Here is a 13776-nt window from a genome sequence, read left to right as displayed (position 1 = left end):
ATACCTCCACTATCCACATTGCGCCAATTGCATTTGACTTCTTCAAGAATGCAGACTGCATCTTTGGCAGGACAGCAGCTTCCCAAGCAAAGCCGTTTACAACATCAGGAGTTAAATCCTTCAGAAATAGTAGATAGCCGACGAAAATGTCAGTCTTGTGATTCTCAAGGAACAGAAGTGTCCCAATTAAGAAAAGTAGGTAGGCCCTTAGGAGTCCATGTGTTTCGGCTTCTTTCGTCTTGCATGTGAGCCTCGTCCACTGTCTCAAACCTCCTAAGCAACCAAGACTTCTGAATATAGCAGGAGGCCGCCTCTCTTCTCGGGTCATCATCACCTAAAAGTTCCACCAGGATATTTTGTGCATTAAAGTTTTTGCATACAAGTGGCAGCCCATCAACCGGAAGACCCGTGATATTGAATATGTCTTCCAAGCCCAGATACAGATGTGTTCCATTGAAATTGAACACCCCACGTTCCAATTTTTTGATTGCAGCATCTATAAACCTATTGTAATTATGAAAATAAGACATGTCTCTGAAGGAACTGAAGCACGTTTGATTTACTAGCTCAGCAACTCTTGCATCCAAATTCCAGGATTTGAATTGCTTGATCGCGCAAGAATTGCGTTCACCTGCATTGTCATTGTATTCGATTCAGTTTTTAATCTTCTACAGAAATAAGAAAACTCTTATTCTCAGAATACAAAAGAGAATATTAACTTCAGCTCTCAGTTTCCAAATACGACAAACCAATAGCCAACAAAATTAAAAGTTCCAAAGTTGAGAAGACAAACAACAAAAGAAATCTCTAATTTTACGGGGACGTACTAACAAATTCGGCTACCAATTCCCCTTGAACCAACAAACTTAATTAAAAAACTCGAGTACCTAAAAACAAGATAACACCATCACGGAGACACACCAAAATACCATCTTCTATAAAAGATTCAGATTATCAACAACCATTAACAAATACCCATTTTAGACTAGTACATTTTAGTCCATTAAACAGCTCAATTTCTAGAACTCTGCCCCCAATTCAAAAACACAACTTTGTTTACAATTCAAACAAGTACCCACCAATACAATCATACCACCCACCCACATTTAACTAAACTGTAAGAAATTATACAAACCAAACAAACAAATTTAACAACAGAGTTAAGCAATAGATAGATACAGTGTGTGTGTGTAACATATATTTAGAAGACAAGGAGAGTGTGGGAAATGACTTACTGTTCATTTTTGCAGCTCGGAGATTGGTTTGCTGGAAAATAGATAATAGATAATGGAATTAGAATTTGAAAAGGGAGCAGAAACAACGGATGAAAAAGTTATGCCAAAATCTAATTGTAATTATGTACTTAGAATGTATTTTTCAATTTCAAAATGAAAATAAATTAATTAAAATTGAATATACGCAGTTACTTAAAATTAAAATATTCATAAAAAATATATATAATTTATATATAAATAACTAAATTCTAATAAATACTAAATTTACTCTTCTTAGGAGTAAAACTTAAATGCATAATTGTATAATACTTCTTAAATGGACCCAAATCTGGACACTACGAAAATAAAATGATTTGAGACTTGAGCAAAAGGGTACCAGGGATCACCCGGATCATTTTACGGCCCTAGCATTAATTGGTTTTGATTATTACAATATTAGTTATGCATATATAAATACAACTAATGATGCATAACTATTAGTTAGGGTTTTGACATCTTAAATCGTTCAACCACATCATTTTATTAATTAAAAATATTATTTTAACTATTTCATATAAGTATGATTGTCAGATTAAATAAAGCACAAATAAATATTTTTAGTAAAGTATAATTCCAATAACTTACTTTTTATGATTAGACTGTAGAAGGGTTAACACAATAGATCGAATTAGACATACTGTACGTCTCATTCGATCTATTGTGTTAACCCTTTCTACAGTCTAATCATATAAATTAAGTTATTGAAATCATACTTTTACTAAAAATATTTATTTGTGCTGTATTTACTATGACAATCATACTTATATGAATGTCCAGGTCAAGTGCAACTCGAGTTCGGAAACTACACGGGCGAACAAACGTTGTCATCTCAACTTATTTCTAGGAACCGGGTGAAAGTAGTGCAATTCAACCTCATTTTATTAATTAAAAATATTATTTTAACTATTTCATATAAGTATGATTGTCAGATTAAATAAAGCACAAATAAATATTTTTAGTAAAGTATAATTACAATAACTTAATTTTTATGATTAAACTGTAGAAGGGGTTAACACAATAGATCGAATTAGACATACTGTACGTCTAATTCGATCTATTGTGTTAACCCTTTCTACAGTCTAATCATATAAATTAAGTTATTGAAATCATACTTTTACTAAAAATATTTATTTGTGCTGTATTTACTATGACAATCATACTTATATGAATGTCCAGGTCAAGTGCAACTCGAGGTCGGAAACTACACGGGCGAACCAACGTTGTCATCTCAACTTATTTCCAGGAACCGGGTGGAAGTAGTGCAATTCAACCTCATTTTATTAATTAAAAATATTATTTTAACTATTTCACACTGTATCTATCTATTACTTAACTCTGTTGTTAAATTTGTTTGGATTGTATAATTTGTCTATTTACCAGCATTTCTTATAGTTTAGTTAAATGTGGGTGGGTGGTCTTTTGTGGGTTAGTGGGTGATTATCTGATATGATTGTATTGGTGGGTACTTGTTTGAATTGTAAACAAAGTTGTGTTTTTGAATTGGGGGCAGAGTTCTTGAAATTGAGCTGTTTAATGGAGTAAAATGTACTAGTCTGAAATGGGTATTTGTTAATGTTAGATATATTTGATAATATCATGGCTAATATGTTTTATGTTTAGCTTTCAGATCTTACGTGAACAGGATAAATCAGTACTTAATTGTTGATCAGTACTTATACTGGAAGTTAGGACTTAAGGACATCAGTACTTATATTATCAGGAGATAATCATCAGAAGATAGATATCAGAACTTAAGTGCTGAAGGACAATCAGATAAGGACAGTAGCTGATTAAAGGAAAGAAGATCGAGATAAACATAAGAAGAGATATGCATGAAGAAGGAATTCCGTGAAGAATGGAATACTTGGAAGAAAAGATATCTGATTGATATATTTTAGGAAGCAGAATTATATTCCATATCAATTAGCGATTATCTTGTAACTGTGTAGTATATAAACACAGACATAGGGTTTACACTATAAGTGTTATCATTATTAGAAAAGATTATTCATTGTAACCCTAGCAGCTCTCGTGATATTTGTTCATCACTGAGAGGTAACAGTTCCATACTGTAACAGAGTTTATTGTTTCAATAAAGTTTGTTTTCTATTACTTAAGATCTTAAAGTTCGATTTGAGTGTACTATACACTGTATTCACCCCCTCTACAGTGTGTGTGTGACCTAAAAATTGGTATCAGAGCCTATCTGTTAACTTACATACAGTTAAAGATCCAAACACAATCATGTCGGACACAGAAACTCCAACTAAACCTACCACAACTGAGGAACCACCAAAGACACAAATTCAGAGTCGGTATGAGACCATCAGAGTCCCCATACTGAGACCATCTGAATATCCCATATGGAAGGTAAGGATGACCATGTTCCTGGAAGCAACAGACCCAGAATACCTGGATAGAATCAAGGAAGGTCCTCACAAACCAACCAAACTCGCTGTTGCAGTTGCAGGTGAAGCAGCAATGACCGTACCAAAGGAGAAGAGTGATTATACTGCTGAGGACATAACATCAATTGCTAAGGATGCTAAGGTACGACACTTACTGTATAGTGCCATTGATAATGTAATGTCAAACAGGGTAATCAACTGCAAGACTGCTAAGGAGATATGGGATGCTCTGGAAACAAGGTGTCAGGGAACTGACACAATTAAGAAGAACAGGAAGACAATACTCACTCAAGAGTATGAACACTTTGACTCAAAGACTAATGAGTCATTGAATGATTTATATGATAGATTTATCAAACTTTTGAATGATTTGTCATTGGTTGATAAAGAGTATGATCTTGAAGATTCAAACCTTAAGTTCCTGTTAGCTCTTCCTGAATGCTGGGATTTGAAGGCAACGACAATAAGAGACAACTACAATCTTGATGAAACAACTCTTGACGAAATCTATGGAATGCTCAAGACTCATGAGCTGGAGATGGAACAAAGAAGCAAGAGGAAAGGAGGAAAGTCAAGGACAGTTGCTCTTAAGGCTGAAGAAGAATTCCCCAAAGCAGCTTCCTCAAAGAAAGACAAGGGTAAAGCTCTTTTCATAAAGTCTGATACTGAGTCATCAAGTTCTGAGAGTGATGATGACTCAGATTCTGAAAGTTTGCCTGAGACTGATGCTGATGAGGAGATGATGAAGCTGTGTGCTCTTATGGTGAAAGGAATCACCAAGATTGCATACAGGAAGTTCAGGAAGGGAAAGAAGTTTTCCAGGAAAAGCATAATTTCTGATAAGAAAAATTTCAGAAGATCTGAAGGCAGAGGAGGAAAGTCTGACAGAGGAGATTACACCAATGTTAAATGCTATAACTGTGGTGAGAAAGGCCACATATCTCCTGACTGCAAGAAGGTAAAGGGTGACAGAGGCAAGGCTCTTGTCACAAAGCAGAAAAGCTGGACAGATACTTCAGACTCTGAAAGTGAGGAGAACTATGCATTGATGGCAAATGCTGATAAAGAAAGTGCTGAGAGCAGTTCTGAAGCTGCTGAAACAAAAGTACCTCAGACTACTTATGCTTTTCATACTGATGATATTAATGAGTTGAGAATATATCTTAAAACCATGTTTGTTAGTTATACAGATCAAACCTTAACATGTGAAAAATTAACTTCTGAAAATCTTGCTTTTAAGAAAAGAAATGATTTCTTAGAAAAAGAGTTAGTTATATTCCATCAAACTCAGAAGGATAGAGATGATGCTTTTTATGTTAGGGATGAAGTGCTAAAAATGAATGAATCTCTAAAAACTGAGTTAGAAAAGGAAAGAGAGATAATCAGGACTTGGACTAACTCTGGCAGAACAACTCAAAATTTGCTAAGTAGTGAAAATTGGAAAGAGGGCTTAGGTTATGGAGAGAATGAGAATGATAAAGGAACTGAAGAAATTAAGCCCGTTGTTAAGCAAAATCCAAAGTTAAAACCTGTTAAGTTTGTAACTGTAAAGTCTGATAATGAGAAATCAGAAGTTAAAGAGGAATTAAATTCTGACAAACTAAAACAGGAAAAGACAGCTGAAGTAAATATAGGCTTAATGACAAAGAAGCAGCTTAAGCATAAGCTGAAAGATATCAAGAATGCAAACAAGGTAAAATCACCTAGGAAAAATAGGAATGGAAAGGAAGGTATGAATAAAAGCAATGATTATAAACCTGTTCCTGATGCTCCTAGGAAAACATGTCATAACTGTGGAAGTTCTAACCATCTGGCTTCTTTTTGCAGGAAGAATAAGAATATTAACTCCTTACCTTCAAAATCAGGAGTTAAGAGTCAGTCTGTTAGATACAAACCACAAAATCCTTGTTTTCATTGTGGTAGTTTATGGCATTCCATTTATACTTGTAAGGAATATCATAGTTTGTACTATGATTATTATCAAATAAAACCTTCTTTGAAGAAAGTTTCCATTGTTCCTTCTAGTGTAAATTCTGTTAAGAAAAATGTTAACATAAACTCTGATGCTAAATCCGCTGCAAATGTTAACAAACTTAATAAGGCCAAAGGATCCAAGCAAGTCTGGGTCCTTAAAACTAATAATTAGTGGTCTTTGTGATTGCAGGGCAACATGAAAAATATTCTAGTTCTGGACAGTGGATGTTCAGGACATATGACTGGAAATAAGGCCCTGCTATCAGACTTTGTGGAGAAAGCTGGCCCAACTGTTTCTTATGGAGATGGCAACATTGGAAAAACATTGGGATATGGCAATATCAATCTTGAAAATGTCATAATTAAACAAGTAGCACTGGTCTCAGGACTTAAACACAACCTACTGAGTATAAGTCAAATCTGTGACAGAGGTTATCATGTTGATTTCTTTGAAGAACACTGTGAAATTATGAGTAAATCTAAAGGCAAAGTTGTTCTGAAAGGATACAGACGTGGTAACATTTATGAAGCTAAGCTTTCAACAAGTACTGATGGCTCTGCAATCTGTCTGTTAAGTAGAGCATCAATTGAAGAAAGCTGGAATTGGCATAAGAAACTCTCTCATTTAAATTTCAACAATATAAATGAACTGGTCAAGAAAGATCTTGTGAGAGGATTGCCAAACACAGTATTTGCTCCTGATGGTCTTTGTGATTCATGTCAGAAAGCCAAACAAAGAAAATCTTCATTCAAGAGCAAGACTGATTCATCAATTCTTGAGCCTTATCATCTTATACATGTTGATCTATTTGGTCCAGTAAATGTCATGTCTATTGCAAAGAAGAAGTATGCATTGGTCATAGTGGATGAGTTCACCAGATACACATGGGTGTATTTCTTGCACACAAAAAGTGAAACTGCATCTATCTTGATTGATCATGTCAAACAGCTGGATAAAATGGTCAAAGATTCTGTGAAAATTTTAAGGAGTGATAATGGCACTGAGTTCAAGAATTTGAAAATGGAAGAGTTCTGCAAAAGCCATGGAATAAAGCATGAATTTTCTGCTCCTGGTACTCCACAGCAAAATGGAGTTGTTGAAAGGAAGAATAGAACTCTCATTGAAGTTGCACGTATAATGCTTGAAGAAGCAAAGCTTCCAACCTATTTCTGGGATGAAGCTGTGCAGACTGCTTGTTTTACTCAAAATGCAACACTCATTAACAAGCATGGAAAAACACCATATGAGATAGTGCAGAAAAAGAAGCCAAATCTGAAATATTTTCATGTATTTGGATGCAAGTGTTTTGTTCTCAAGACTCATCCTGAACAGCTATCAAAGTTTGATCTAAAAGCTGATGAAGGAATCTTTGTTGGATATCCACTTTCCACAAAAGCCTTCAGAGTCTATAATTTGAGAACAAAAGTGGTCATGGAATCTATCAATGTCTCTTTTGATGGCAAGAAGATCACTGGTCTTAAAGATTTCATTGACCATGATCAGCTGAGATTTGCAAATGAAGACTCATATTCTGATACTGAAAATCCTGACAGTCTAAGTCCTGATACTGCAAACTCTGATGGATTAAACTCTGATGTTATTGAAACTGTGGTGACTACGTTAAAGGAAGATGCACCTATGCAGGGGGAGCATACTCAAGATCCTACCACATCTCAAGAAACATCCGAACATGCATCTGGCTCTTCAAGTTCTGATTCGTCAAGTTCTGATAAGCCAAGTTCTGATAGTGCTGAAAATCTAAATACTGAAGAATCCAACTCAGAGAGCATAGTTTCAGGGGGAGCATCAGAAAATGAAAATGAAGATAGCATGGATCATGGGGGAGCATCCAGTTCTAGAGAAAACCTTCCATCTGCAAGGAAGTGGACAAAATCACATACACCTGATTTGATAATTGGAAATCCTGATGCAGGTGTCAGAACTAGAACAGGTACTTCAAATGAGTGTCTTTAGAATTCTTTTCTCTCTGAGACTGAGCCAAAGAAAGTGGAAGAAGCTCTTCAAGATGCTGATTGGGTGCAAGCAATGCAGGAAGAGTTGAATGAATCTGAAAGAAACAAAGTCTGGACCCTAGTACCAAGACCAAAGAATAGATCTGTTGTTGGTACAAAGTGGGTATTCAGAATCAAAACTGACAGTGATGGCATAATTATAAGGAATAAGGTAAGGCTGGTTGCAAAAGGATATTCTCAACAGGAGGGAATTGATTATGATGAAACATTTGCACCAGTTGCTAGGTTAGAAGCCATAAGGATATTTTTGGCTTATGCTGCTCACAAAAAGTTTACTGTCTTTCAAATGGATGTGAAAAGTGCTTTTCTCAATGGAGAATTGGAGGAAGAGGTATATGTTGAACAACCTCCAGGTTTTGTAGATACCAAACATCCAGACTATGTCTACAGACTTGACAAAGCACTTTATGGACTTAAGCAAGCTCCTAGAGCAGGGTATGAGACTTTAGCTCAGTTTCTTCTGGAAAGTGGATTCCACAGAGGGACAATAGACAAAACACTGTTCTACCTCAACCATGGAAAGGACTTACTTCTGGTCCAGATTTATGTTGATGATATCATTTTTGGATCTACAAATGACAAACTTTGCAAGAAGTTTGCCAAACTTATGCAGTCAAGATATCAGATGAGTATGACGGGGGAACTTAGCTATTTTCTGGGCCTTAAAGTCAAGCAGAATGAGGAAGGCACTTTTATTTGTCAAACCAAGTACACCAGAAACTTGCTAAAGAAATTTGGAATGCAAGATTGTTCAAGTGCATCCACTCCAATGGCCACTGCAACAAAACTGGATAAGGATACCGGTAAATCAGTAGATATTACTGACTACAGAGGTATGATTGGCTCTCTACTCTATCTAACTGCTAGTAGACCTGATATCATGTATGCTACCTGTCTTTGTGCAAGATTTCAAGCAGATCCAAGAGAACCTCACTTAACAGCTGTAAAAAGAATCTTTAAGTATCTTAAAGGAACAGCTGCTCTGGGATTATGGTATCCTAGAGAATCAGATTTTAAACTAATAGGTTACTCAGATGCAGATTTTGCAGGTTGCAAAATTGACAGGAAAAGCACAAGTGGAAGCTGCCAATTTCTTGGAGGTAGATTGGTTTCTTGGTACAGCAAGAAACAAAAGTCAATTTCCACATCAACTGCAGAAGCAGAGTATATTGCTGCAGGAAGCTGTTGTGCACAGATTCTTTGGATGAAGAATCAGTTACTGGATTATGGGTTAACATATTTCAAAATCCCTATTTACTGTGATAATCAAAGTGCTATTGCTATGACAGGTAATCCAGTTCAACATTCAATGACAAAGCACATCAGCATCAGGTACCATTTCATCAGGGAACATGTGGATGAAGGTACAGTGGAATTGCATTTTGTTCCCACAGATCAACAGTTGGCAGATATCTTCACAAAACCATTATGTGAAGCTACTTTTACAAGATTGGTAAATGAACTTGGAATGGTTTCAGGTTCTTTCTCTAAATCTGCTTAGACTTGTTCTGTGTTATCAGACTTTATGTTCAGTATTTACAGAATTAATCTCATTGTATATTCTGTGCTTAATTGATAAATGTCTTTAAGTACTGACTGTTGTCTGATATATGTTTCTAAACTATGATAAGTGATATGTTTGTTCTAGTACCTATTCAATCCTATGAGGATAACTGTGCTAGATACTGACCTAGTAGTCTTCAATAAACAAAATGATTCCATGGAAGAAGTAATTATTTCAGTGGAAATCTTATGACACTAGCAAATTCTGATAACTGAGCTTAGTTAAGTTTACTTTGTATATCTTATTACTAAGTCACAAATTAGAATAATGCTACTCATCTGTTAAGTTCTGATACTAGTAAAACTGCTGAATGTACTAAGTGCTGATAAACCTCTCTTATCAAAAGAAAAAAGCAAAAAGATCAAAGATTAAAATCAGGTACTCCTTTGAGATCTAGAGTAAAAATGTGGAAGGGACGACCCAAGTGCATTGCTGGTATTAAGTAAATATGCATCAGAAAAGCAAAATATTTTCTTGGTGACTTTTCACACTCTATGATTACTGGAGAAATACTCTGAAAATAGCATAAATTCTGATAAACAGTCGTGACTCACTTACACTGAGAAGCCACTGTAAAACAGAATTGCAAAAGATGCATAAAATTAGCACAAAACAGTTGAGATGGACTCTAGCATGAACTCATTCATCAGTAGGTTTCAGGACAATGACAGATCTTTAGCAAAATTTTAGTTATGCCTTATTTCTAAGATGTACTGAAGTGAATCAGACTTTACTCTTTGTTTGTTTTTTAGCTTAATGCACACACTAATCACTCCATCTGAATGATGAAAATTTCTGTGGTGGTCTATGTTATTTTAGATAAACAGTCATTGTGTCATTATTGCACAAATTCTGAGGACAAGTTCTAAGTTACACGTTCTAATGATTAAGTTCTGACGTCCATAACTCAGAACTTGTATGAGTATTTACTAAGATAGGCATTCCTTTTTCGAGTTAAGAAATTATGTTCTGATGACTGTTAAGTTCTGGTATAGGTCTAAGTTCTGATTTCTCAGTCTAATCCTTTACTTGGCTTATCTTTGAATAAAATTTGATAACAGTCTCAGTTCGAACTCGAATATGTTGAAGTGGAAGATTAATAGTCACTGTGATTAGGATTAATGGTATTTGTACTTGAACAGTCCACTGTTTCTTGTGTCTTGTGCGGTCTAGACCATGATTCCCCTTTCCAATGACTGTTATTCTTTTTCAAAGTCTAGGGAGACGAGGTAGAATTAATTAAACCTGTCAGCATTAAATATCTTTGCGTCTCCTGGCATTCTCTTGCCTATATAAGCAGCCACTTCACATTAGTCTTCTCATCACACTTTTATCACAAATTCAGTCTTGTTTTTCTTTTTCTATCACAAATGGCTGAATTTGGCTGGTTCTACAATTACGGTGATGAGACTGTGCATGTCTTTTTGAATGGAATTCCAACTCCCTACCCTATCACCAACATCCCTCACAATCTCTGGATTCAATTTCCAGAGGTTATCAAACGTGATCTGGTGGCCGTTCGAAGAGACCTTCACCTTCGTCGTATCTGTCAGCAAGAGCGAATCATACGACTCGCCATCTTGTTCGTCGAAGATAGGAAGAGGAAGATGACTTAATCTTGTCTTCTTCCTGTTTTTCTTCATCCTCAGCTTTGTCAGGCTTCTTAGCTAGGACTAAAGCTGTTGATGTTAGGATTAGAAGCTTAGGGAAAATCTTGTATAAGTATTGATGTAATTTCCATTTCATAAATGTATTGACTTGATATATTAATGAAAATTGTTTTTACTTCAAGATTTTGTCTCTGAGTTATTTTATCTTGTGTTGATAAATCCTGATTGATATTCTGATGACCATTTAAATTTTGTTTTTAATTAAGTTCTGATTCATTTTCAGCACTTACTCATCTAAATTATCTTGGTCATTTTCATGTGATGTATTTTCAGAATATCAATGATGCAGTGAAAAATAATTCAATCAGTACTAATGGTTTAAATTTTGAATTAAAACTGTTTCTCTTGATTAATGGAACGGTTTTTCCTTGAAACTAGGCAACTGGGTAAGTAATGATTCCTGTTTTCTCGAGCCCGGTAACTGACCGTTATTACTGCATGTCTGACAGGTGTCCAACGGTAACATTTTTTTTGTTCCGAGTATAAGTACAACAGAGAGAAGATTTCTTTAATCTTTTATTTTCTTTATACTTTATCTCTCTCCTTACTTTTACTCTCTTTCTCCTTCTTTCTCACGTTGGTTTTTCATACAGACATTATCTCAAACACCTAACAGGCATACTTGAATCTCAATATTTTTTCACATGGCACCAAAGGATTTAATCATTGATGGAGCAAAGTTTGTTCCAAACAACTATGCTGCAATTCTTGATCATGCTGAAGCTCCATTTGAATTGCACTTTGTGCAAGATCTTCTTGCACATAGTGAGGTTGGGTACGCCTTAACTCAGCCTGAATTATTTTCAAGTCAACAAGTTCTGAGGTTCTGGAGGACTGGAGTTTTTGATGATGGTGGTAACCGTGGAACTCCCAGTATTATCTTCCAAGTGGGTGATTCATCCTTTGTAGTTACTCCTGGTACAGTACGCAGGGCTTTACATCTTCCAGAGGATTGTATTTTCTCAGTTCCAGAGGACTCAGCCCTTCGGGAGTTAATGGCTGAATTGGGATATGAAAAGAGTCTGACGAAACTTGGACAGTTGAAACGGGCTAATATCAGAAGAGAATGGAGTTTCTTCTTTGATTGCATCACCAAAGCTTTTGGGAACAAATGTTCAAATTTTGATGCTATCCCAATTCTGAGTCAGCACATAGGGTATGCTATTATCCATCAAACACATTTTGATTTTGCAACTGGAATAATTGGTTTTATTGGGGATAGGATGACAGAGGATCGAGATGTTGTTTATTTTGCTAGATTCTGTCAACTTATTTACACTTACTGTACTGATGAACCTCATTTAGTCAGCACTCAAACCCCACATTTTAAGGTTGCAAAACGATACTTTAATGACCTGGTAAATGCTGATACTAAGAAGAAAGTGGTTAGACCATTACAGATTCCTAAGTCTGTAAAACAGATCCTGGTAAATGCTGCTCCTGATACTTATAGATCTGTTTACTCTGATGTCTAACCACCTCCCACCATCCAAAATCCATCAACCTCAGTACCTACCTCTCATTCTACTCAACCTACCCTCAGAACTTATCTCAAATCCTATCTCTCCACTTCACAGACTGCTCAACCTTCTTCTTCAGCACCTACTGTGAAGCCTACATCCTCTAAGCCAAAGAGAACAAAGACTGTTCCTCAAACACCTCAAAAGAGGAGGAGAATTACTTTGAGAGATGAATCAGATTCTGAGGAACAGATTCCTTCTTCGGAACCTGTGGTGGTTGAAGCTGAGAAAGCAACTTCTCAGAAGGATTCTGAAATTGGGGGTTCTAGGCTTCTCAAGAGGCTTAGACGTATGATAGTTCCTGAAACTCCCAAGGAATCCAAATCAACAAGGAAGTACAAGAAACAGAGGGAACAAAGGCCAGTTTCAGATGATGAGGAGGAAGCAGCTAAGGAAGGGGATCAGGAATCTCTGATCTCACAAGACAAGGAATTTGCTCCAGTCACTTCTTCTCCATCAACTCCATCTCAGGAAGCTGTATCTGACAAGGCTAACTCACCATCCGTGTGTCTTGTTGATCTAGGCACAAGTGCTGAAATTGATATTCAGAACCTGGTTGTGCCTGTAATACTTTTCTTAGAAGCTCCAACAACAAATAATCCTTCCACAATACCTGTTTCTGATGCTGTTCAAACTCCAGAGTTATCAACAACACCTTCTCTGCGTCAAGATGCTGATGATCAGATTTTAGGTGAGTATCAGGATATGGCCGTTGATCAGAACTTAGTATCAGATCAGCAATTAGAGGATGCTGAAGCCTCCATTACTACTCACACTGTTGTCTTATCAGAAGATACTGATTCTTTAAGTTCTGATGCTGCAAATGTTGGAGATACTGGTGAAGCCGCTACAACTGTAGATGCTGATGAAGCAGGTCCTTCAGGACATACTCCTCCACCGACTCTTCCTAAGTCTGAACTGGTAAAGGAGTTTGTTATCAGGGATGCACCAGTGCCTTGGAGTGAAACTCCTGCAGGTCAGGAGTGGACTAAGGAATGGAACTCAGTTTCATGTGTTCCAAATGCTTTACATCTTGCTGAGCACTTGACTAAAGCTGATGAAATGTTAAATTCTGATGATTTTAAAACCCAGCTTAGAGTCACTGCATTGAGTACTAAACATCTACAAGGTCTTCATTCCAATACTCATGCAGAGCTACACAAGATTCAGGAGAACTTTATCAAACAGGAACAAGTTTGGAAAATTGATAAGAAAAAGTTCTTTCAACTACCATTGACAGGATTGCTTATATTGAGAAAACTCAAGAGAAACAACAAGCTCAGATTGATCAAATTCTGACAAATCAAGCTTCTCAGCAATCGCAACTTACTG

At 36.2% G+C, this 13776-nt stretch overlaps 1 protein-coding gene across 3 annotated transcripts in view; it reads left to right on the top strand.

The window, feature by feature from the left end:
• The window catches only part of LOC141664443 (uncharacterized), a 35972-nt gene that overhangs the window by 19450 nt on the left and 2746 nt on the right, over window positions 1-13776 (top strand). The window contains exon 4 of one of the 3 annotated variants that reach the window (XR_012552023.1): window positions 2902-3117. The exons of 1 other annotated variant lie outside the window; for it this stretch is intronic. Coding sequence is in view for 1 of the 2 variants with exons in the window: in XM_074470405.1 (XP_074326506.1) it covers window positions 2895-2912 (18 nt within the window). In the remaining variant the exon portion in view is untranslated. Of the gene's footprint in view, window positions 1-2894; window positions 3182-13776 lie in introns of those variants that run through there. One more of the 3 variants, XM_074470405.1, reaches the window with a different exon arrangement.

The sequence above is a fragment of the Apium graveolens genome, chromosome 1 (genome assembly GCF_009905375.1).
Source record: "Apium graveolens cultivar Ventura chromosome 1, ASM990537v1, whole genome shotgun sequence".
NCBI lineage: Eukaryota > Viridiplantae > Streptophyta > Magnoliopsida > Apiales > Apiaceae > Apium > Apium graveolens.
The sequence above is the reverse complement of the archived record's forward strand: the minus strand, read 5'-3'. Positions and strand labels throughout refer to the sequence as shown.